Source organism: Pteropus alecto, unplaced genomic scaffold (genome assembly GCF_000325575.1).
Source record: "Pteropus alecto unplaced genomic scaffold, ASM32557v1 scaffold146, whole genome shotgun sequence".
Taxonomy (NCBI): Eukaryota; Metazoa; Chordata; class Mammalia; order Chiroptera; family Pteropodidae; genus Pteropus; species Pteropus alecto.
Genome location: NW_006442107.1, coordinates 27440971 through 27467033, shown reverse-complemented (window position 1 = coordinate 27467033; position 26063 = coordinate 27440971). Strand labels below are relative to the sequence as shown.

General features: G+C 32.2%; 1 protein-coding gene across 1 annotated transcript in view; it reads right to left on the bottom strand.

Annotated features, from left to right (window-relative positions):
* SMCHD1 (structural maintenance of chromosomes flexible hinge domain containing 1) overlaps positions 1–26063 on the bottom strand; it is a 142827-nt gene that overhangs the window by 56475 nt on the left and 60289 nt on the right. Inside the window, exons 18-28 of the mRNA XM_006920053.3 lie at positions 23515–23592; positions 23320–23439; positions 20581–20725; positions 12967–13063; positions 11526–11598; positions 9121–9260; positions 8359–8493; positions 6365–6592; positions 3465–3613; positions 2507–2595; positions 1829–1947 (exon numbers count right to left, since the gene is read on the bottom strand). Of these exons, the coding sequence (XP_006920115.1) occupies positions 1829–1947; positions 2507–2595; positions 3465–3613; positions 6365–6592; positions 8359–8493; positions 9121–9260; positions 11526–11598; positions 12967–13063; positions 20581–20725; positions 23320–23439; positions 23515–23592 (1373 nt within the window). The remainder of the gene's footprint in view (positions 1–1828; positions 1948–2506; positions 2596–3464; positions 3614–6364; positions 6593–8358; positions 8494–9120; positions 9261–11525; positions 11599–12966; positions 13064–20580; positions 20726–23319; positions 23440–23514; positions 23593–26063) is intronic.

Genomic DNA, 26063 nt, shown 5'->3' with positions numbered 1-26063 from the left:
TACTGTTAAATTGTACACTTGAAACTTACTGGATTTTGTTAACCAATGTCAACAACAACAACAACAAATGAAAAAAAAAAACAAATTAAATATTCAATAGTAAAACAATGAAAGTTCAAAATATGTAGTCTAAGCTAGAATTTCACATTTAATAGTGAAACAGCAAAAGCTCTTTTAAAGAGGTAATTTCTTTTTTATGTCATGTTAGAAGCTATTCTGGTTTTACTTCAAATCTTGAAAATGAAATTTGTATATGCCTTTATAAATTTCAGATAAGTACGACTAAAATATAAAATTCTGAAAATGTTGAAATTATCAAAGGGAAGTACTTCAGAGTAGCAATAATTTCATGTAGATGCAGAAATTATTTTAAGAAACAATGATGTTAAAACTACTTTAAAAAAAAAAACAAGGAGGATATTCTTGTGATTATTCTGTCAGGTAAGGCTCTTTTTCTATCAGCAGAGACTGGGGGTAGATTCCTATTGTTTGAAAATGAGTGAAGATAGAATTTTTAGGCCATGGTGATGGAATCTAAAATTATAGTATAAAATGCTGATAGGTCTGATAGGTGGCGTAAAATGAGAACTGAAAATTGACAATGGATTTGGTCAGGTAGAATAGGGCAGAAAAACATGTTGAGTGGGGCCTGCTTGGGAATGACAAAAAAGGATGGGAAAACATACAATGTGATATACAATCACATTCTTCCAAGGAGTTATACAATAAAAAGGAAGAGAGAAATAAGGCAGTGTATGGACAGGATTCAGAGCCAAAGAAGTTTTGGTGTGCTTTTTGGGGGGGCAGAGTGGGGAACATTTTTTAAGATGAGACATATCGTAGCATGTTTACATGCTGATAGGTATCTAATAGTTGAGGAAACTAAAGATGTGGGAAGTTACAATTTATGAGCAATTAGTGAAAGAGGATGGGAGTCTGTGCATAAAGTGATTGCAGACTGTTCATGCATAACAGCAGGAGCACAGTTATCTTCTTATATCATCTAAACATAAGGTAAAGCTAGGTAATAGAAGAATCTGAAAATCAAAGAGGAAACCTATCTTTGTATAGTAAACAAAACATCATTAAAAGTTCTTCAACAGTGCTAAGATATAGTAAAAGTGGTGTTCTGAACATCAGAAAATCACAACATAACAGATCAGTGGAAATAGAAACTCTAGTTAGGAAAAGCAACAAGGAGGCTATTCTTATGATATTCTGTCAGTAAAAACTGTAATGAAGGCTCTAAAAGGAAGACTTTTAAAAAGTATTAAATAGTATAAATAGAGTCAACTTTACTTGGGTTTTAGAATTCTTCCTCTTTCACCTACTCTGGCCTGGCAGGTTCCTTGCAGGCCCAACTCCAACATATCCTTTTCTCGAAAGCTGACTGATCTCTTTAAGCAGAATACATAATGTTTGCTTGTTTTAAACTGAAGTAAGTGTATCACAGTTCTTATTTTTCAAGCTAATATCAATTAACTACACAACTGCAAACTTTCACAATTATTTTAATGCAGGGTGTGGGCACTAAGAAATTTTATTTAAATAATAGCTGCATGAAAAACTTCCTTTATATGCATATCAAAGTATTTATGGATGAATCGATGCAATGTATAGAATTTGCTTCAAAATGAGACGGTAAAGAGGAAATGATGACTACTGGAGCCGAGTGTTCAAAATTTTCCTTATAAAAAGTTTCTGTAATGCCTTTTATGATTTTTAATTGTAAACAGTAAAATCAAATTTTAGTTATTTTAGTTTTCCCAAAATTTTGTTATATGTAGACCAATGGCATACGCCAATTGTTATGAAAAGCGGCCATTACCTGAAAAGTAGTTTTCAACTGTGACTTATCAAGTCCAATTCCAGCAATTCCCAAGGTAGATAAAGAATTTGGTGAAAATGCTTGAATCTGATTTCCATATTGATCTGTAACTATTACAACTAAAAAGAGAGTTTAATTTTAAAGTGTTATCTTTCAATAAAAGATATATCTATAAATATACACTTCAAAAAAACTATGCTCACAAGCTTGCTGTCTTTATGTATATTTGTAAAAAATTACTTTTATCATCACTACAAAAAATATCAAGAATCTACATAAGTACATTTGTATTAATATATCTAATATAATATTGATGTTAATCAGATTTTTTACCATAAAAATTTGAATAAAGTAATTTAATATTACATAATATCCTATATATATAAAAAATATGGGATACATAAATTCACTCACATATTTACTTTATACTTTTAACATCAGCTATTATTACTTCTAACAAAGCCAAAATTTTTCCAACAAACTATTTTTGTCAAACTGATTGCAGTTATATCTGCCTAAGCAAAGATAGCAAAAAATGTTCAATCTTTTCCGACAATGGATTTTAAACCAATTATCATATATAAACCCAAAGCTTTCTTTCCAGATTATGTATGCCAAAACATGAATTTAAGGACATATTATATAAGTATTTCAAGGAAAAAAGCAGGCCATACTAACCTATTTCTCCTTGAAGCTCTTGGCCCATCTGAACTGTTTTCCCACCTTTTAACTCACATTTTAGATGTTTAGGTTCGTCGGGAAGGGGTCTGAAATTGGTTAACAAGTTAAGAGGTTTTAGTTACACTATTATAGAAAAAAATTAGTTTCAATATGCTAAAGAGATATATATGTACATATACACATATGTATCTCACTTTCTAAAACTTAACTACAGTAATACTCAATTTATAGATCACAATTAACCCAAAGGATATAGAGAAAAGCCTATTTGTAAAGAGAATACTGACAAAAAAATATTACAGAAGTGCTAAGTCACAGTATCTATGCTGGATTAAAAAGAAATAATGAAAAGAGAGCATTGAGAAAGAAAAGGTAGGTAAGAATAACTCGTCAAAAGATCTAGCTATGATTGGAGATTAGCATATCTGAAAATTTTGTCTCAAATATGGAGCTAGTCTAAGTGTTGGGAATAGTATCAAAATAGGTAGAGGAATTAAAGTGAAGGAGGTTATTAGAAAAGAGGTGGACAAGGAATTGAGAGGCCAGGATGATAGATAGGTTTTTAAATGTATTTACCTGTCTTTACCTTTCCTATCAGTTCTATAGAGTAGGTATGGTTGGACTCAGCTTTGAAAATCATCACTAATCAATGCAAGAATTTTTCCTTCTGAACAATACATTGACTGATCACAGTACATATTTTATACTTTTCATGCCTGTCATTCTGCAGGTGTTTTCACTGTTGCCTGCACAGTTCTTACAGATACTAGAGGAGCCAATTAAGCAGAGGGTTATAGTGATATTAAGAAACTATTCATTACCTCCAGTCGAGCTTTATCCCAAAGATGAACTACCATATTTCACAGAAATTGGTATTTTCTACATTAGGAACAAAGTATTTTTGTTGCCATGCGCTGAAATTTGAAATACCTCCAAATAAAATGTGCACACAAACCTTACTGTAAATGCACTTTCCAAAGATACATGATCATCTTGAAATGAAACTTGGCAATAACGCATATCTTTTATAGATGTTGGTACTTGTACATCAGGAAGCAGACCCTGTAGCAAGTGTTCTTTGTTAATCTCAGGAGTCCAATTAACCTAAGAGAAAGATTACATATTTAAGAATATAAAGCTTAGTCCAATGCCCTCCTACTGCCACTTATCTTACTAAATTAAGACTCTTAAATTATAACCCATTCTACTTACCTCTGAGGAAAAAGAAAGTCCCCTTTTTGACAAGAATGGTGGTTCATACATTACTATGATAAAAAACAGTATCTTATTTATCTTTGCTGTTAATGTTGCCACATCTTTCAATGCAATATAATAAAAATTCTTAAGTCATTTCTTTAGAGTTTTGCCACAAGATTATCATTGTGGTCATAGTTTAAAAATAACATATAGAGCAAACCATGTGATCATTTCTGAGGGATATCAATTTTTAAAAAAAAGAATCTTAATACAGTCTTTAAACGAGATTTAGGTGGACCCTTATTAAGCAGGATGAGAAAACGAGTTACGTCCACTGATGTAATTATTATCCAGGCCACCATGTGGTCTTAATCCACTCTTGAATGCTTTATTTCTATTTTAATTTTACATCTCTTGCATTCCACATTTTGTTACTGGAACCATATTTTAAAATTGATTACTCTCCTACTTTGAAGCTTCTAATCTTTTCTATTTAAGAATTTTTAGTTCAACTTCTCTTTTAACCTTCAACAGTAGTGATTCTTAACTCATTAACATTCTAATATTTTGATCCTAGTTTATGCTATTCTAATCTTAGTCACCTTTTTATATTTTTAAACCATCTTTAAGTCTCATTTATCATATTTTAATAGTGGAAGAAGCAAGCTAGACTGTTTGTGTTGACTTTCTTCAATGCTGGAGAACTCTTTAAAGACTATAAAAACCACTTTAAAAACTATAATAAAATAGTATTTAATATCTTTTATTGTCAATAAAGAGGTGCATGTTTTAAAATCTTTGGAAACTAAGATATAGGTAACTACTAAATTTGAGGCAAAATGTATCAAATGCAGGCCACACACTTAGAGAATGGCAAAAAGATTATATACAAGAAGAGGTTCTCCAGTCAATGTTTCTTCTTAACCTTGGTAAGAAACTAGAATGTGGAAACATTGTTATGAGACAGCAAGGAACCAGTTCAGAAGCTAGGCTCCTGGCCCTACTTTTAAACCACTCGTCTTCAAATCTCCTGATACAGATAAAAATGACTTACTTTCCTTTCAGGATTATTTCTTTCTCGATCATCCTTTCCCTCATTATGAAGGGAAAAAATAAACTGGCTGAAACAAGGGTTATTCCAAATAAGATTTTAAAAATAAAGTCAGTTGAACTTTTGTTTTTAAAATATCAGATCCTATGTTTGGAAACTCAAGATGGCTATAGGATATGACAATACAAAAAAGTAATTTCTACATCCCGTCCCCAATTGCAAATGTCCAAATATTTATTTAATTGGGATCTCTTTACATAAAGGTCCACAAATATTGGCTTTCCAGGGATGGAGGGATATTAATCTCTAATTGCCTTAAAGAAACATTAAGATTTAGAATATTATTTTCTCACACAAGATTTGAATTTTTCTCTCTTTGAATGTCAAGGAAAAAAGTACAGTTTGTTCTGCTATAACGCTTGGTTTGAAAATACAAATTTGTTCTAATGTAATTAAAATATCGGAGAACAATTTGAGTATAAAACAAATTTTACTTTATAACAGCTGAACACAGAAAACTGTACCCAACTAAACTGAGCCATGTAGAAATATACAAAACCTCAAACACCTGCCAGCCACCTCAGCTAATTATGTGTACTGAGCCACATGTGTCTACATCTAGTAGAGTTTCCACCAGTTTCCACAGTAACTCACAAATTATGACCCTTTCTGCACTCACTTCCACAAGTAAACTGACATATATTTAAAGTGTTTACAAACTTCTTGATCATGTAATATGTTACTGTTACTGTTTTTGGTACTATTTTATTAGTCTCCTATCTTTATTAACGATTGATGAGGTGTGAGTATTATGCCTCTAATTCCCATTTTCCCCACAACCTCTGTGATCTTTATTGTACCATTTTACATAGTACAGTGATTTTTGGGAATGCATGTGTTTCATTATAGCTGAATTGACTGTACTTTTAATGAAGCAAGCATAGATTGTCTACTATTCTTTCAATTAACCATTAAGAATGTCAGAACTGTCTACTTTGTGATAACAATCTAATTGGTTTGATTTGGTTTTCTGTTAAGTGACAAGTGAAGTTTCAATATATAGATTCACCCTGTCAGGGTATAAATAATACATTTAATCGACAGCAGATTGATGAGAACCACCTAAAGCTACTGAGGACCAATCAAACTATTTTCTAAGATTCATGCTTTTAGAGAGCAGTACACCGATTTCAAACAGCCAAATCAAGGTTCTATTCTACAGAGTTAACAATACTGTTTCATTATTTACCTTTAACAGACTTTTAATTTAGTGCCTTCAAAATAGCTACAAATATATTGCTTTGGTAAGGTGGTGATCTTGATTGTGAATGCAGAAATACAGCTGGTCAGGAAATGACAAAATGCCTGATTGGAATTTTGTTTAAGAGTCAAAATCATTTTTCTAAGTACAATTCTGTCACACATGAATCCTTCACATTTCAAACTAGTATATGAAAAAAATTCTTATTTAGCCTGGAATTTTAAATAATAGTATTATTTCTGTGATAAGCTGCTTCTTAGAGGTTACCCAATAAAACTTCTTGTTCAGAGTCTGTCTTCCAAGCATAAAATAAAATTCTTGCAAATAACCAGTTTGAAAAACTTACTTTAATTTTCTCTGCTAAAGCTGATGTTAAATGGATTTCTCTTTCTCCTTCATCATACATTTGAAAAATAAGATTATGCATAATATCGCCTGCTATCCAATTAACTTCATCCTGATGTTTGATCTGGATTGCCTTTTGTCCTTCCACACTGAATATCTGTAATCTTGCAACATGGCTACTGGGAAGCAACTTAATTGTCTTCTCCACAGATGCCACATCTTTACAACTCTAGGAAGGGAAGAAAATACAAATATACCCTGAGTGACATCTGTACTGAAAACGGTTTTGGTTTTATACTGCTTAAGAAGTTATTTCAATACTGTGGAAGATCACCTTATATACTGTTAACATTCATAGGTTTTGTCATTAAGAGGGCACTGTACTATTAATAATTCCATGTTTTATACCATCGAGTCATAAATAATGATAGTGGCCACATTTTTAAAATCAAAAACTAGTATATTTGGACTTAAAAGGATTCCCTTCCCCTTATTTGTAATAAAATTTTAATTACATGAAACAGAGTCAGTGACCAACATATAAGAATAAAGATGTAGGAAATTTAAAACTTTCCATAAAATCAGAGACAAATAATTGCCGCAAAATATCTTATTTAATGATGTTAGCTTACACTGAAGTTTCTAGTGCTTTTTCATGCATTATACACTGAAGTAAGTGGACGAGTTTGCTTTAGCTAGATAAGGATTCCAGATGCCTTAAGGGCTAAGCTGGCATATTTATAACTTATCAGTGTTCCACAGATGAGTAAAGATAAGCTGGATTATGCTGCATAAACTGATGTTAGGCACACAAAATGAAAATATTACACTATTATTTTCATAATCTAGATATAGTGCATTCCACAGGATATACAAAATTCAAAATAAGCATAAGCCTAAAATACCTTTACAATCTTACTTAGCTCATATCTTTCTCATTAGTCATTCTTATTAAAGCCCATCCACATGAATAACTTAAAATTCCTACCTCACAGAATATTAGACAAATAATCCATCTTCCAATTATACACATATCCTATTTGCCTGACTCAAACTCAAGAGTCACTGCCTTTAAATAACATTTTCTAACTCTATATTATATGATATACCTTTGTGTCTTAACCGACCTGGATTCTGGGGTCCTTTGTCTGTTGCTGCATTGCAGTATTTACATAATTCTTATATTTGTTACTCTAGCTTCCAAGCCCAGATTCCTCCCTAAATTCAAGTCTTTTCTTCCTAAATCTTCCTGATCTTTTGCGAGATAGGATACTCAAAACTATGCTGTCCACATTATTGTAAAAAAGGAAATGTGTAACAAATATTTGAAGATTATCAAATATAACGAGCTTGAAAGAAAAGAATTGGAATAAAATCAAGTCATCTCATTCTAATTAAAAAAATAAATACTGTCCTTTTCTCTTCTGAGGCTCAAGGTATGTTATTTGATATATAATTAATAGAAAGGCATCAATAGACTGGAATAAGATTACTCATCATTTTCCCATATCAATTATAAAGAAATTACTTTTAAGATTTTAGTAAAGTATTTGTTATCCCATTCAGCATCCTTTGGGAATCAATTGCTTATATCAGGATGGCTTCGCCTTCAGCTAATTATACATACAAATTAAATGTTTATACAGCCTTCAGTGGTGGTTTAAGTGGGAATATTTATCTAACTGTCTAAGAAGCAAATGTAAAAATAAACTGATGTCATATTTTAATATAAGAAAAATTAATTTGAGGAATATGTAAATCAATAATAGCTATAGATATAAAAGATTTTATCAAGAAAATTACTAATATTCAATACAGATAGATTAAATTATTCACTATACTATTTCATGTTGTCTTTTCCCCCCCGTAGCTAAAAGAACCACAAATACCTTATTTTAAAAAGTCAAACAACTTTAAAGAATTTATTATGAAGCTCTTAAAGAATATTTGTATGAAGACTCATTATAATATCAATGAATAACAATAACAACTTACGGGTATTTCAATTTTAGCTTTAAGGGTCTGGTCTTTTTTAATATTCTGAACTTGAATTGCAGATCCTGATAAAATACTGGTTCCAGAACTACTGCAATCCACAGTGTAGACTGGAAGGTTAGGTGCACCTGAAAACTATTAGAAGCATACACAATAATTTAAGACCGCAATAAATGTTAACTGATTATTCAATAATTATTTAAATTTTCAAATACTTACCTACAGCTACTATTTCCAGTTATAACCTGGAAAATTCTAAGTAAAACTCACTAATATTCTAGAAACTTTCTGAACGAAAGAGATAATTTTCTATACTTCAAAGTAAAGTTCATTCTAGAAGAAATTCCTACTTCTTCAACCACTATTCTTTTTTTTTACTTTACTTATTTGGGTTTTCCTTTCCTTTTTGAGGTCTTTACTCATCTTCATTTAGCCATCCACACCCAATCCTGAAGGACATTTCTATCATTCTATTCATAAATTAAATACCTGATCTGAAATGAGGTGAATGAACCATGGAAGAAGAGAGGAGGAACCTTTAGTTCACAAATTTCTTTATGAAACTCAGCATAACTGACATTTTTTTGGCTTAGGGATGCTGAAAACTACTGGCAATAAGATATTCTACAAATTTCTCCATGGAATAATCATTAAAGACCTAAGGCTTACTATAAAGCAGCTAAAAGATATTTCCATTTACTACATTTCCATTTACTACGATAGGACTCAAAATCTGTATGTTTTTATCTTACAATAGCTTACCTTACAATGAACAATCAATTTTGGCTGTGCTGTAATATTGTCTGATTCATCCAAAACTTCTACCTGAAATGGGAAGGCTGTTCCATTTTCTATAACCAAAATTTCAGAATCAGGTTTCACTTTCAATCGACGAGGGGGACCTACCAGGAAATTAATAATAAAATAAAGATTCAAGTTTCAAGACTAAAATACTGAAGTAGCAAAAGAAATACTTTTTAACATTTCAAGTTTTAATATTCTGTAAATAATGCTGAGAAAGAAAAAATAAGTACCATCCATGTTTCATCATTTCTATTCCTCCAATACATAGATTTTGTATATGACCAGAGTTGTCATGATTATTTAAAAATATTTGATGTCTAGACTTACTTTTATGTGACAAGCTATGATATAGTGATAACTTAGGCTAGAAATCACCTAGATACATAAAATCTTAAAAAGATCCTGGAGAAAAGTATTCAAGAAGAAAAGTAAATATTTACTAAACTACATTTTTATTTACTAACTTTAATTTATACAATGACTGATTTCTCAGGTACATGTAACTACAAGTCTGTTTTAGGTAATGTTCAAAGGACCAGTTCATGTAATGATACGATCAGATAATTTGTTAGATTGCCCACTACTGATTTCATAAGCAAGTTACAACACAAGCTTCTTCTAAGATTAAAAGAGGGTTTTACACTTCTGCAGCAAGATTACTTGATGTGCTCTATAAATACTGATATTTTAAAATTCAATTTATACTAAATGCTAGTAACACAAGTTTACAAAGAACAGTTACCAGAAGCACTAATTTTATATTACTAGTTAATTTTTTACTACATGCCAGGCAACGTAAGTTTTAATTAAGCACTATTCTCATATAATGCTCACAATGATTTAATAAATAAGGTAGTATTATTTTCCCTATTTTACAGATGAGGAAACTGAGATACAGAGATATTAACTATCTTGTCCACGCCATATGGCTAGTGAGTTGCAGACTCAGGTTTAAGACCTGGTTTGTAATTTGAAACCTTTTAACCATGATCACCATAACATGCTAGTTCCTACCACTTTCACTCCCAAATTCCAAGAAATTGTTAGAACTATCTGGTTACTGAGAATTTCACTTCTCCAATCTACATTTTTAGCTAACCTCTAAAATAAAAGCATTGTAAGTATTTATTAATATGTAATGATTTTTTATCATACTTCTATTAATGTGCCAAATTTTATATCTATTTCAATTCATGCTTGAGGGAAACTTCAAACTACTTGTATTTGTAAAAGGAAATAGCTAATATGTTTCTTTTCACTTAAAACCAGTACGAAAGTCTAAACTGTATAAAAATGTTTGATGTCTAGACTTACTTTAATGTGACAAGCTATGACATAGAGATAACTCATGCTAAAAATCATCATATATGAACAAAGATATAATCATGATATTGTTTTTTCCCATTTAATTTATGTTTTTTATTTTTCAATTAGTTGACATTCAGTATTATTTTATATTAATTTCAGGTGTACAGCATAGTGGTTAAACATTTATATAGTTTATGAAGTGATGCCCCTAATTAGTCTAGTGCCCATGCAGCACTATACATGGTTATTACAATATTACTGACTATAAACCCTATGCTGTACTTGATATTGTTAATATCAGATCTAAAACTTACATCCCAAGCACTGTTCTAGGTGTTTTACAAGCACACGCAATCCTCACTTTGCACAGTACTGTTTTGAGAACTCATGCCTAATGGAACTGTTACCACAGAACACGCAAATCGAGGGTTGCCTATATTTTCATTTAACCCTTAAAACTCTATGAAAGTAAATATCTCATTTTACACATGAGGAAACTGATGCATAGAACAAGTTTATCTAGATCCTAGGTGACAGCTTAGATATAAACCCAGAAGGGCTAAGTCCAGAATATACTCTGAATCTCTACAATACACTGCCCTCTCAAATTAGCTAGCATTTTCTACCCTGTGTAACTTTAATGTAACTTTATTTTCAAATTGTAAGTCATTAAATCAAACTAACAACATAAATACTTGAGAAACTTTTCTTCTCAAAATATGAAAGTTACAGTTATATTAGAAAAGGTAAAGGAGATCCAGTTCTAATATAAGTCTAGTAATTATATCTCTAAGAATAGCTCCCCAATACATTTTGAATATTCAAAATTTTCTCCCAAGTTTATTTTTAGAACATCACTAGAGTCTTCCTTAATGTTTTCATGTTTTTTAATTGGTCATTTCTGTCAGTGCTATGTTTGACATTCAAATAATATTTTCAAGACTTAAACCATAATCAAACCAAAAGACACTTCGCCTTTTTAAGTATCATTATACATTATCATAAGAATATTATTTAAAATAAATAATTAGGAGTATTTCTTAAAATAATATTACCTGGTAGTAATCTAATTTTCAAAATTTGTGAGTCTTCTTTTAAACCCGGCAGAATAACCTTCAGATTAAAATTCTGTTGAAAAAATTTTAATTAAATCCAAGATTTAAATAAATACTTAGTTTATCACCTCAATTCTAATTTATTTGTGCTTTTCATTTTCATACCATTATAGAAATCTACTTAGCAATTTTATATTGACTAAAATTACATATATGTATGTAAGAGATGCAGGTGAAAAAACTGATATATTGCTTCTTTACAGACAAGAATCTCTTCAGATTTAAAAGGTATAACCCTCTGAATAGTAATCAAAATCAGGATGGGCATTTTCCCAAATGTGGGAAAATAGTCCAGTGAAAAAACCCCCAAATCTAAAAATCTCCAAATGTACTATGGTGTTCTGGATTAGATCTTGGAATAGAAAAAATAACAGTGAAAAAAACTGGAGAAATGTTCACCACATAGTCCATAGTTTTGTTAATAATACTGTATTAATGCTAATTTCTTAGTGTGGATAAAAATGAGATGGTTATATAAGATATTAACAGAGGAAGCTGGATAAAGAGTATATATGAACTCTTTATACTAACTTTCTAACTCTTCAGTAAACAGTTATTTCTAAATAAAAAGTTTTCAAAAATTTTAAAATTTTTTTATTAAGTTTATCTCACTAGAGCCAAATTTTCTATGAATTAAAGTTCTTTGTCTCAGAAAATCCTAATTCAGAAAAATGTACAAAACTTGATCTTTAATTTGATTTGATAATACACTGTAGTATAGTATATAGTACTTAGAACTCATATGCTCTCTTTTAAACATTTTCTAGGGAAAATTTTTGAATATATACTTAAGGTAATGATACAGTAAAAAGAAAAAGTAGCATATTACTTAAGTTATTAACCACAGTGTTACTTTTATTCATATAAAACTATCAGCTGCTTTATATAGATAACTGAAAAATTATCTTATCAGAGTTTATGGCTTTACCTTCCCTAACCTTATCCCTCCCAATATAATTCCTTTTATCCAAATACCAAACCCAATATTTTTATAGACGTGAGCTAAAGTTTCTCAAATATTTGTTTCTATTTTAAGAATTCAAGAATGGATGAAAAAAGATAAAGAAGAGAAAAAAGAAAAAAACATAGTACTGGATAACTGCTGAAAATGGTTTTGAATGTGAAAAGACTGGATGAAATGGAGATGAAGACAGCTGAAAAATATTTAATTAATAAATGTGTAATAAAAACAGCAGCAACATTCTAATTTTTCTTAAAGATGTAAATGCTAAGCCAGATGACACAATCTTGATTAATTCCTAAGAACCCAACATTAGTGGCATCTTGTTATAAAAATAGGTTGTTCAATTTTAAATTTCCAATTTCATTTTTACCATATAAAAAATAAACATATATTATAATATTTATGTACAATGCTTACCTTGCCTTGACAAGAGTTTACAAGGCCCTTAGCTGTAACACCTCGAATTACACAATTTGGTCCCTTGGTTATTTCTTCATATTGTAAAGATAAACCACTGGAAAAAAATAAGTTATTTTTTAATTTCCCCTCCATTACCTACAGATAAGCCACAAATGTGTTTTCTCATAAATGTCATTTACATGTTGAACTTATTTAAATAAAATAGCATTTTTTAAAATAGGAAGAAATAACTGAACTAAGTGATACCAGTAAGCTAAACACTGTAAACAATACATATATTGTAAAATATAAAACTTCATATGCTGAATTAGTAAGGATACAAGTAGGAAATAATCAAATGCTAGATCATGTATACAGGCCTAAGGGGGGAAAATCATCCAAATGGGCCAGGTTTAAGCATTTCTTCAGACTTCATCATGAATTCTTTCAAATTTTTTACCCAGTGGGAATTTAGAGAATTTTTGGCACTTATTAAACTGAATGGCATATTTAGATGAAGTCCAAACAATCAAATATAGCCTTATGATGATGTAATCTTGTTCAAATATGTATTGAGATCCCTAATCTACTACCATGAGCAATTTTATTTTTAAATCACTTTTGAACACGTGTAAATCCTTACAGTGTAAACATTTTACTTTGTTAAGGGGTAAGATGAGAGAAAAAGGGAAAAAGCACACCATGACGGAGAAAAAAACTAATTTTTCTTAAGAATGAAATTTAAATATTTACAGGAACTATCTGAATAAATTGTAAAAATTAAACAACATGCTTTGTTTGAAAAAAGATGTAAAGTGGCATATAATATAAAGCAGACTCCCTGGGAAAGATGGTTCATTAAAGGCACACATCTACTTTCACTATCTCTTAAAACCTCAGGAAAGACAACAAAGATTTCTTTAATCTACTATTAAAGGCAAAGATAAGAAAAGAGAGGAAGGGAAGAGACAACAAAACTTGCTGCTAGAAAATAGAATAGATAGTAACAAATGACCTAACAGTCTCAAAAATTTGAACCCTAAAAAAAAACAGCAATGGAGAGGGAGAGGCAAGATGGCACAGAGCTAGAAGCTTTGTACATCTCCTCTGGCGACCACACCAGAAATGTGATGAAAACACAGAGCAAACAACAAGCAGAGTTGCCTGGGGTCTGGATGAACAGAGGCATTACAACTAGGGAGAGAAATAAAAAATCACCCTCCAATGGTAGGAGGGGGCAGAGTTGAGAGGCTGCCTGGTCCCACGCAGCTGAGTGAGACAGAGGCTGTGCAAAAGCTGCAGCCAGCAGGTGCAGACTCTTAAAGGGGCCGCCACCACAACTGAACTTTTGCGGTAACCGACTTGCTGGCTCTGAGCTCCAGAGCTGCATCTACTGTGGGGGGTGGGAGGGGTGGGGTTTGGCGGTGAGGGTGTGGGGATGGGGTGGTCAGGGACTTACAGGGGAATGTTGAGTTGTTGGCCTTCAGGGCAAGAGCCAAAGGAGAGGCTTTTTCCCAGGTAGAGTGCTGGTGGGATCCACTGTTCCTCTGTTGAGCCCTGCCCACTCCCAGGGTGCCAACACAGGCACCGCCGTAGCAGAGATTTCATCAAACTGAATAACATAGGTTGCTCTGCCCAGAGGACTCCCTGAAACTCTGCCCATCTCAAGTTGCAGCCCTACCCAAGCTGTATTCAGTGGGGTCCTTGGCATGCCCTGTGCCCCTTTCTGAGCAACTCCAAGTCCTACATTGATGGCACCCAGCCTCAGTTTCTGACATGGCCTCTTGAGGGAACTACAAGCACAGCACAGGTATTAGCCATCTGGGGATTGCTTGCCGAATCCTACCAGGAGGACCTGGAGGGGCACCGGCTGGGGATAAACTTGGCCTGTAGCTGGATCCCTCTCAGGACTATGTCGCTGTACACCTACTATACAAAGCCAGGCGAATAAGACTGGGAGATTTAGGGGCTTTGCTTAATACATAAAAACAGGCACAGAAAGGCAGCCAAAATGAGGAGACAAAGAAGCATGTCCTACATGAAAGAAGAGAACAGTGCTCCAGGAAAAATGGTGTAATGCTATCTATCAGATGCATAGTTCAAAACACTGGTTATAAGGATACTCAATGAACTTAGGGGAAGAATAGATGAATTCAGTAAGAACTTTAACAAAGAGATAACCATAAAAATGGAGATGGAAATTATAAAAGGGAACCATTCAGAAATGAAGAATATATTATCTGAGATAAAGAGTATATTAGAGGGAATCCACATAGTGGAGGAAGCAAAGGATTGAATCACTGAGATAGAGGATGGGGTAGCAGAGGACGCCCTGTCAGAACAGCAACAAGAAAAAAGAATCCAAAATAATGAAGATAACATTAAATGTAACAACATTCGCATTATGGGGGTACCAGAGAAGAGCAAAAAGCTGAAAACCTATTTGAAGAAATAATGATGGAAAATTTCCGTAACCTGGTGAAGGAAATAGACACACAACCCCAGGAAGCTCAGAGAGTCCCAAAAAGAGGAGCCCAAAGAGGCTCATACCAAGACATCATAATTAAAATGCCAAAGGTTAAATACAAAGAGAGAATCTTAAAAGCAGCAGGAGAAAAACAGTTACCTACAAGGGAGCACCCGTAAGACTGATTTCTCAAAAGAAATTTTGCAGGACAGAAGGACTTAGCACAAAATATTCAAAGTGATAAAAACCCAGGATCTATGACCAAGATTACTTTATCCAGCAAAGCTACCGTTTAGAGTCCAAGGACAGATAAAGAGCTTCCCAGATAAGAAAAAGCTAAAGTAGTTCATTACCATCAAGTCAGCATTAGAGGAAATGTTGGAGAGACTTCTTTAAGAAGAAAAACCATGTATCAAAAATACAAATAAAGAATGGCAATAACTACATATCTATTAACAAGTACTTCAAATGAAAAAGAATTAAGTGATCCAATCAATACAGAGGGTGGCTGAATGGATAAGAAAACAAGACCCTTACATATGCTGCCTACGAGAGACTCACTTCAGATTAAAAGACACACACGCATACTAAAAGTAAGGGGACAGGAAAAGATATTGCAGGATGGACCTAGAGTAGAGGTCCCAAACCCCTAGGCTGTAGACCAGTACTGGCTGCACAGAAGGAGGTGAGCGGCAGGCAAGTGAGCAAAGTTTCATCTGTATTTGCAGCTGCTTCCCAGCACTAGCATCAGCACAGCTCCACTTCAGATCATCAGGCATTAGATTCTCATAGGAGCACTGGTCCCTGGTGCCAAAAAGGTTGGGGACCATTGACCTAGAGGGTTATTGTGCTAAATGGGGTAAGTCAGACAGAGAAAGACAAATCTCATAATATTTCACATACATGTGGAATCTAAAGAACAAAATAAACAACAACAAAACTGGAAACAAATTGATAGATACAGAACATTTTGAGGGTTAGTAGATGGGAGGAAATGGTGAAAAAGAGAAAAGGAATTTAGAAGTACAAATGGATAGCTACAAAACAGTCATAGAGATAAAAAGTATAGCCTAAGGAATATAGTCAATAATATTGTAATAAATACGTAAGGGGCAGAGGGGTACAAAATTTATAGGGGGATTACTTTGTGAATTATATAGATCTCTAATCGCTACGCTGTACAACTGAAACTATTATTGTATACCACTATAATTGAAAAAACTCATTGAATTGTACACTGTAAATATGATCAACTAATTGTCTATTATAGTTCAATTTAAAAAGTGCTTAAAAAATAGCAATGGAAAAATGTGGAAACCAATCTATATCACAGAATTCCCAGGTACTATGCAGAATTGGTTGTACTAGGTGCCTCTAGAAATGGGGTCAAAAGAGAAAAGCAAAAATAAACGAAATCTATATCGCCAGATCTCCCCTCTCTGTCACTGGCAGATGACTAAAAGATTATTCTCTGAAAATCGTTAAAGTAGAGAATCTCTGAAACCAAGGAAAAGCAGATAAATTGAAGGAGAGAATAAAATGCTAAAAAGAGAAGGGGTAATCCTGAATGAATGCATATGGATGTTGAGACTTTTCCATTTCCATTCCCACCCTGGCCTTGTTCCTGGACTGGCTAGGAACCTGGAGAACCAAAATATTCCCCTCCAGGCAAGAGACTAAAGATTTTTCTTTAAGAAAACTTTCCAGCCCAAGAAAAAAAGACTTAAGGATACTGACAACAGGATTTCCCCTCAACAAAGTGTTACAGACAGATCATCTTTCGGTGGAGTTCAGTGAACAGCCTCTCCCACACGAGTCTCCAAGTGCACTTAGTTCTCTATTAAGTAATAAGCAGATAACCAATGATTACCAGATAACTGGAAAAAAGAGAAAAACCAACAAAAAGCAACTAACACTGAGACAACAGAAATTATCTGTGCAGGTAAAGTTTTTTTTTTTTTAAATCATCATTTATTTATCAGTGAAAAAAGGAATTACATTCATGAAACAAACAGGATCTACAAAAGACCATTCAGAAAGTCAGGAAGAACTCTTGGAAATTAAAAGTACAGCAGAGAAAACTCAATGGAAAAGTTATAAAAATAAAGAAAGTAAAGAAGAAACATAAAAAGATTAAGACAGAAAAATTAGGAAAATCAGAGAACCAGTCTAGATAGAAGGTTCACTATCAAATAAATAAGGATCCCAGAAAGAGAAAACAGTGATGATGGGAGGTAGAGAATGAAGTACTTCGAATAATGAAGGAACCTACAAAATAAAATAAAATTAAGAATAAAAACTAGACCCTATAAACTTCCAGAGAAAATACACAGGAAACATAAAAAAGGGAAATTAACCAAGTTTAAATTTATCAGCAACAGTGAAAGCTCAAAGGCAAAAATGAAGTAATGCTCATAATTTTGATGAAAAATAGTGTCTAACTTTTGATTCAAATCAATCAAGTATCAGGAAGAATAAAGGCATTTTTAGAGCAGTAATTTTATGTCACATGTCACATGTATCTTTTCTTAGGAAACTAGTGAAGGATGTTGTTCAGCAAAAGGGATTCTTTTAAAAAACAAGAGATACACGAAAGGTTAAATGCTAAATAAGCCACTTAACAGATTCACACAATTTGAGACTATTTCCTCAGGTACCTGAGAGCCATCTCTCTTTAGTGTAATCATCAAAGAAGATAAAGCCCTACCTCCTAGTCTCCTGGGCTTAACTTGTGGTCAGCTGACTCTCAATTTCAAATCCCACAGCCAGACATAAAGACACAGCAATTTATCTTGAAAACATGGAATATAATGAGTTGTATCCACTTATTGATATAAATGAGTAAGAGCTCCTATAGTTTTTACAATCTCTTTATCTCCACATCACATTCTGGCTTAATGTTTATTCAATAATAAAATTGTTTTTTTTCCCCTCATTTGTGAAGATGTTTTCTAGGCTGGGTATAGCTTTTGTTTTTAATTATATTTCCCAAAAAACAGAAGACAAAGAAAATCCCCAGGTTGAAAGTGAAGGAAGAAACAGAATGACAACTGTTAATGAGCATAAAAACAACTGGTCTAGACTGGAACACATCACAAGTTCCAAAAGAGATGTCTCCAAGATGTCTCTGCACTTAAACACTTTAAGAAGAGACCAGACAATTGGCAGAGAATTTAGGGTTCAATCTGTAATAAATTTAGCAAAGAAAAAGTATAACAAAAACAAAGTTGTGCAATAAAGAAAGTGACTAGCATTTACATATACTTGTAATAAAGTAAATGCTGATCAAGCTAAAATGTAACTTTACTGGAAATTGAGGGAACAGAATGGAAGTTTATTTGTAATAGAAGTGGCAACAAGAGAAAATGTTCTCATCTTCCATAACCATTAAGTCAAGAAATAATGCCTAAAAGTAAACAATCAAGAAGTAGCAATATAAAAGTTACTTAGAAATATGGCAGTAGTTATTAAAAGATTCAAGTAACAAACCTTATCAAATGATTTGATTCTTTACGAGACATACGTGAATAATTTTTTTTAAATATAGGAAACACAAAAATAACCCCCCAAAAACCCACTCAGACAATGGTCATACTTTATTGAAGATAAATTCACATAGCCACGCTGCCAAGATTTTTTTTTAAGTCTGTCTTAGCTACCAATATACATATGTGACAGACTTCCTATGTAAGAACATCTTATCAAGGATAAGACAGAAGTAATAATTGAAAACAACAAGTGTTGACTAATGCACTAATACTTTTTTATTTGTGACTAGATGAGCTTCTTTTAGTGTTTTATTTAAAAAAAGAACGTCTAAGCACTCTTGGACCCTTGAACAACATGGAACTGAATTTTGCAAGTCACTTACATGAAGATTTTTTCAATAAATACTGCAAATGCAATATTATCTTCCTTATAATTTTCTTAACATTCTTTTCTCTAGCTATATTGAAAGAATACAGTATATAATACGTATGACACACAAAATATGTTAAGCAACTGTTTATGTTATTGGTGAGGCTTCCAGTCAAGAAGAGACTATTAGTTAAGTTTTGGGGAAGTTAGAAGTTATATATGAATTTTAATTGTGCAGGAGTCAGAGCCCCAATCCCCACACTGTTCAAGGGTCAACTGTATTGAACTCTTCCTTTACTGCTTAATATTGAAATGAATGTAATGTGTCAAAAGACAAGAATCTTTTTGCAACTTGAGAACAAAAATCTGAAAAAATTCATTTTGAATATTTTTTATACCCATGTATTGCTTTTCAGGAATTTAACCACGGAATAAATCTAACACTAAACTATCTACATCTCACTAAATCTGTGAATTTCTAGAAGGCAAATACAATGTCCTATTCACTTCTCTCTCCAACAAGCAAATGCCTGAAATATAGTACATGCTCAAATGATTGAAAGAGTAAACAATTACACCGCAAGGAAAAATAATACATGAGAACAACAGAAAGCATACATGAAAAGTGGGCCAAAAAGACAAATTTGGCAGCCAGTGCAAAAAAGAAATACTTAGCATTCATGCTCTTTAAACTGATAAAGAACTTTTCCCCTGGTGCCACAAAAAGAGATAGTGTAAAATAATGAACATCCTCAATTACATCATTAGATACACTGTTAAGTTTCTAAGAGCTATTTCTTAATATAAGCCAATCACACCACTTTAAAAGGCTATTAAGTAAAAGCAAATTCTAAGAAATGATTCAAATTTGCATGGAAAGCACAAACTTTATTCTACAGTTTTTAAAACAAACCAAACTAAATTGCATTAGGAGGTTCAAAACCTACTAGTAGGCAGTATCTCTCAGTTTAAATGGCCACAATTTCTAAGCAAACAACAGAATAAACATGGTATTACTAATAATTATCATACTTGCAAAAAGAAATGGAGTAAGACAGAGCAATCAGTCTTATCTAAACAACTTTAACAATAAATATAGTCAAAACAAACTTTTGGTAGCCAATATATATATGACACTGTAGTCACATTTATTTAGATTTGGGCTAAATAAATCACCAGGGTATCATAAAAACTCATTAAACATTTTAATAATACTGAAGTTAACTACATATAACAAATTTAAGCTATAAAAAGAGTAACTGCTTAGCAAATAAAAAAGTCAAATACAAATTGATGTTTCAAATTACCTTGCTTCAAGAACTGGTTGAATATCATTTATTAGTTGACTAGTATGACCAAATTCATCCTGAAACTCCAGAGGGATATTGAATGGAACTCCAACACGAAAAGGAGGATCGAGAAGACCAAATGAAAATTTCTCCGGCTTACCCTCTTTTAAAAAAAAAGATAAAAATGAAAAGCAAATTCACTGATCAGAAAATTCACTGTAGGTCCAAAACGGATCCATTTATGTATGGGAAATTAGACTATGATAAAGACAATGTTTTAAATCTATGCAAAAAATTACATAAATTATATCTATAATCCACTTGGGAAAATAATGATGTTAGATTTCTACCTTACACCATACATGAAAGTAAAATTCTAGCAGATTATTAGAATAAAGAATACAATATAACCTTACCATAGGAAAAACTAAGACAAAACATTATTAAACACATATTAAAAAGGTATAAAATGACTTGATAAAGTTTAAAAGATAAAAGTTAAAAAGGAAGGTCTATAAGAGAAAATATTCACAACACATGCAACAAAGGATTAAAATCCAGGATACAAAAAACCTCTCATAAACCAGCTGCTCTCCAAGCATGGTCTCCAGTCTAACAGCTTCAGCTATAACTGGGAAATTATTAGAAATGCAAATTCTAGGGCTCGTCTTAAACCTACTGAGTCAGAAACTGTGGGATTGGGGCCCAGCAGTCCGTTTTAATAAGCCCTCCAGGTGATTCACATACAAGCTCAAATTTGCAAACCACATCTTTAACTATTGAAATGGACAAAGCAAATGAACAGGCTTTCAGAGATGACATAAAACGTCCAATAAAGGCCAAAAGAGGTATACAACCTAATAATAAAAGGAATAATTTAACTGCCAAAGAGGCTAAATAAGTATATAGGTTTGCCAGGAATGATCATAGGGAAACTGGAACTCTCACAGTCTGTTGGTGAGGGCACCATGGCATCACCTTTTGGGAAAGTGCTCTGACAGTAAATAAATTTAAAATGTTAAAGCACATATACTTCAGCCTGGCAATTCTACTTTTTGGTATCTACCCCAGAGAAATTCTAGCACATGTACACAAACCAGCATAATTTATTTTCCCATATACCAATAGAATTGGTAATAACCAAAAATTTAGAAAACAACTGTAAATGTTCATCAACAGAAAAGCGCTTAAATTAGCATGTCCATACTATGGAATGTGTTCCACAGCCGTTAACAGAGTGTGAAGATTTATATGGACAAAAAAGAAAGATCTCCATGATGGCCCTTCTTACTATAAAAGGCAAGATGATCACAGGCACTTAGATCAACTCTCTCCAAAAACTCGATATTTTTTAAGAGGCCTAAACCTACAAAAATAATGAAGAAAAAGAGTAACAGCATTTAAAAGCTGGAGAACATATAGACATGTGTAACTGACTTAGCAGAAAGACCCAAGAACCTCAAATCTTCAATCATCAGAAAGCAAGCAGAGATCCAATCTAATTCACTCTATAGGACACCCCAGAATCTCAGGAATGACTATATCAAATTGGAAAAAAAAAAAAAAAAAAAAAAAAAAAGGAAGATCTGCTGAAGTCTGTTTAAGAAGCAGTCCAAAGATTCGCACCCCTCAATACATAGAGCCAGTCAATTGCACTCCTCAAGTAAGCCCCAGCAATAGATGGTTTATTCTCTGGGAGAGGTAAAAAGAGTACGTACATTTAAGGAGGGATGGACACAGAACTGCTAAAGGTGTCACAGTCTACTGAAAATAGGAAAATCAAGTGAAAGATTACATAATAAATGGGAGACTTGCAAGAGTCTTCCCCAGCTTGGCTCCCCAAATATTGGCAGCCAGGTGTTTACTCTCCTAGCAGGAGACTAGAAGGCTCCACTCTGGGAAATCTGAACAAAGAGAGAAAAACCTAAAAAATGTCAATGTCATAATCTCTCCAAATGAAATAAAAGTTTTTAAACCTTAAATGTGAGCAAATCGCCAGTCATGTAAGATAGCACCTAATATGAAAGAGCCAGAGCAAACAGAAAAATAAACATGGAGGAAATAGATTATGAATATAGAGTTTAGAAGCTTCAAGAGAAACTGCCACTTATTAATATGCTCAGAGAATAAAGATACTGAATCCATGAGGTAGGAACAGAATATACTAAAAGGAAATAACCACAGAATAAAAAAGATATTTTAGAAACTAAAAAATGACAGCAGGGAGGAAAAACTCAATTGAAAGTGTAGAGCATCACATTAAGGGAATCTCTCATAAAGTAGAAAATTAAAAGCAAGAGATGGAAACTAGAAAAAAGAATATTAGTACATCAGTCAAGAGGTCCAACATCTTAATATCAGATATTGTTGAAAGATGAACAGAGTAGGAAATCAAAGTAATTCAAAGAAAACTCTAGAATTTAAAATTGCAGACACTGGGACAAAAAAAGATTCTCTAAACATCTGGGGGTTAGGGAACAGGGAGATTAGGGAGAAGGACAGGGCAGAGGGGTTCACATGCAAAGGTCAGGAATCAGAATAGATTTAGACTTCACCAGCAACAACAAAAAAAGCTTGAAAACAATGACGTCTTCAAAATTTAGAAGGAATATAATTATAAAGAAGAATTACAAAATCATTTTAAAATCAAGATGGTTAAATAACTGGTCAAACATCTTTTATTAAATTACCTATCTATTCCTCCTTGATTTAAAATGTCACCTTTAGCATATAGTTATATATTAGTGTGTTGCTTACCTTTAACGGAAAATTTAATTGCTTTAGATGGTAGTGGTCTTCCAGCATAAGTGTCTGCGTTACTTTCATTAACTACAACTTGTAATTTCAATGTGTAATTCCCCAACTTTTGAATATTTTCTGGAAAAATTAAGATGAAATTATGAATCAAGTCAACATAATACTGATATAATTTTGACATTCAGAATAACTCACCCATTTTTTTAAACCAGTAAGGCCATTTTCCTCCATGTTGACTAATATGTGAAATGATTTCTTTATTTCCACTTGAAGCTTAATAAAAGAAAAAAGAAGTATTTTTACCTTGTGAAACTGAATATAGAACATGAATATGAAATGTCACAATGGCGCCAAATATCCCCTTTTGCTATACATTTAAAAAATTGTTTTTGAAACTTCAAAATATCTAAAGCTCTCCTACGCAAGTGAACAGCATTACTCATTCAGCTCACTAAAATTCCTTTATTTCAATTCTTAAAAATTTACCTGTAAACGAACTTAAACAGTACAAACAAAAGTATATATATTTTTGATATTAAAAATCACGTTCCTTAAAAGTTTTCTCCAAGAAAATTAAAAGAGCATAGTTTATATAAAACGACTCTGAGACCTAGTGATCTATTGTTAAGAGAAAAAAAAAAGCAAGGAGTAAAAACATTTATATTTATATAAATAAAATACGCTACCTTTTTTTAAGGAAGGAAAAGATATATGAACACATTTTTTCTTGCTTAGCATTATAACAGGAAAAACAGGAAAGATAAGTCAAAACTAATAAAATTACTAAAGAAAGAGGAAGAAAACAGAATAGAGGGATAATGCCACTTATTCGAAATATTCCTTATATTTGACTTTGGAATGTTGTTAAATATTCAAAAAAAAAACCAAAAAACAAAAAACAAAGTAATTCATAAAACCAAAACATCAAGTAGGTGATATGATCACAATAAAATCATTTTGAGTAACTTGAGACTAACTTTTTTTTAATGATTTATACAGACAGAAATATATTAAGGACAAACAGAACTGCAAAGAAGACATATTTAATGCAATAGTTTTATTAGTAGTAATTATATTAGTATTATTTTGAAATTAAACATATTGTAGGATAAAGCAAATAAGTAATTGTTAATGTTAAGAATCAAGATTTTCAATATGAAAAATGAAATAAAAGCATAAAATCAAAGTGATTAAATAAAAACCCAGAATGTCAATATGAATTGTTTTTCTTTTCTTTTCCAAAAATATTCATGTTATCAACTGAAAAAACTTAGAAGCAATTTTACCCAGTAGCAATGAGCAATACTAACACTCAGATTGTGGCCTCTAAATACCATTCCTCACTGAAAGGAATGAGAAGTAATGGCTGAATCCAGGTCTAGGGTAGACCATGTGCTAGAAGATTCTAGGATATCTTAAATTAGAAAACAAGAAAGATTGCATCAAAGACCAAGAAAGTTGATATTAAGAAGACAGAGTAGCCAGTGTGATGGCACATCAAAATGAATGAAGAATATTAAATATATATTTTAAAAAACCATAAATTTACAAACAAAACAAAACAAAACAAAACAAAAACACCCAAAAAGCGCTCACTAGCATTATTGTACTGACTGGTAATTTTCAATTAAAGAAAAAGAATTAAACCATGATATTGCCTTTCCTATAAAAGCTGTGTTTCAGAGTAAACCAATGACCCTAACTGACAAAAGAAATTTCTTCTCAGATGAATTGTGGATCATAAATTAAGAAGGAATGAAAGAACCTGGGGTGGGGTAAAATCACCATTTTGTATATCAAATAACTAATTCAAGCAAAAATCTTTAACTGATGAGTAAAAGGAGAACTTTATCATCATATTAGACAAGTGAATACAAAGATCCATCATCACTAAAAGTAGGACAATCAGACATTATTGTCTCTTGTGATAAAATACCATAATAAACACAGATTAGCTATGATTCTTGCTTGAGGAAAAAAATAGTGAACCTAAATCAAGTCAAACTTTTAGGGCTAACTTCCAGTTTTCAGGATACTGAACAAATAGTGGAACAAGTTCAATGACATCCCAAAGAGGTAAACAGAAATATGTGAAACACTCTACAGTACAAGTGACTGGGTTTTGTTGATAAATTACTGGCATGGAAAAGGAGGAGGAGGCTCTACTCTGAAAAAAGACTTAGAAAGACCTATAATAACTATGTAATAATAATAGTGCCTAATCACACACAAAAAAAACATACAAGGTGATCAGTTTAGAAAATCATAGAAATTTAAGTTGGATTAGGTATTAGATAATACCAAGGAATATCAAAATTGAAAATATACATGTTTTTAGAGATTCACACACCTGCAATTCAACAACCACAAAAAAAATAAACACATGAAGCGAGTATAACCAAATATGGAACAATTGTTGAATTAGGTTAACCAATATATATCAGGGCCAATTATGTAATTCCATTTTTCTGTTTCACTCATAATAAAAAAAAATTACTTTTAATTTGCAATTACTAGTTTACACGGAAATTAAATGGTAAACCACCATCAGAAGTTCTCTAAAAAAGATCAACTTTCTGATTTTTATGTATTTATTCAACACTTATTAATTACTTCCTACATACTAGGCACTAAAAAGAAGTGAAGAATATAAACAATATCTTTGCTTTCATGGAGTTCTATTTTCTAGTGCAAGGGATCCATAAGCTACTTCATTGTCCATGGGTGCTTTCATTCTAGAATGG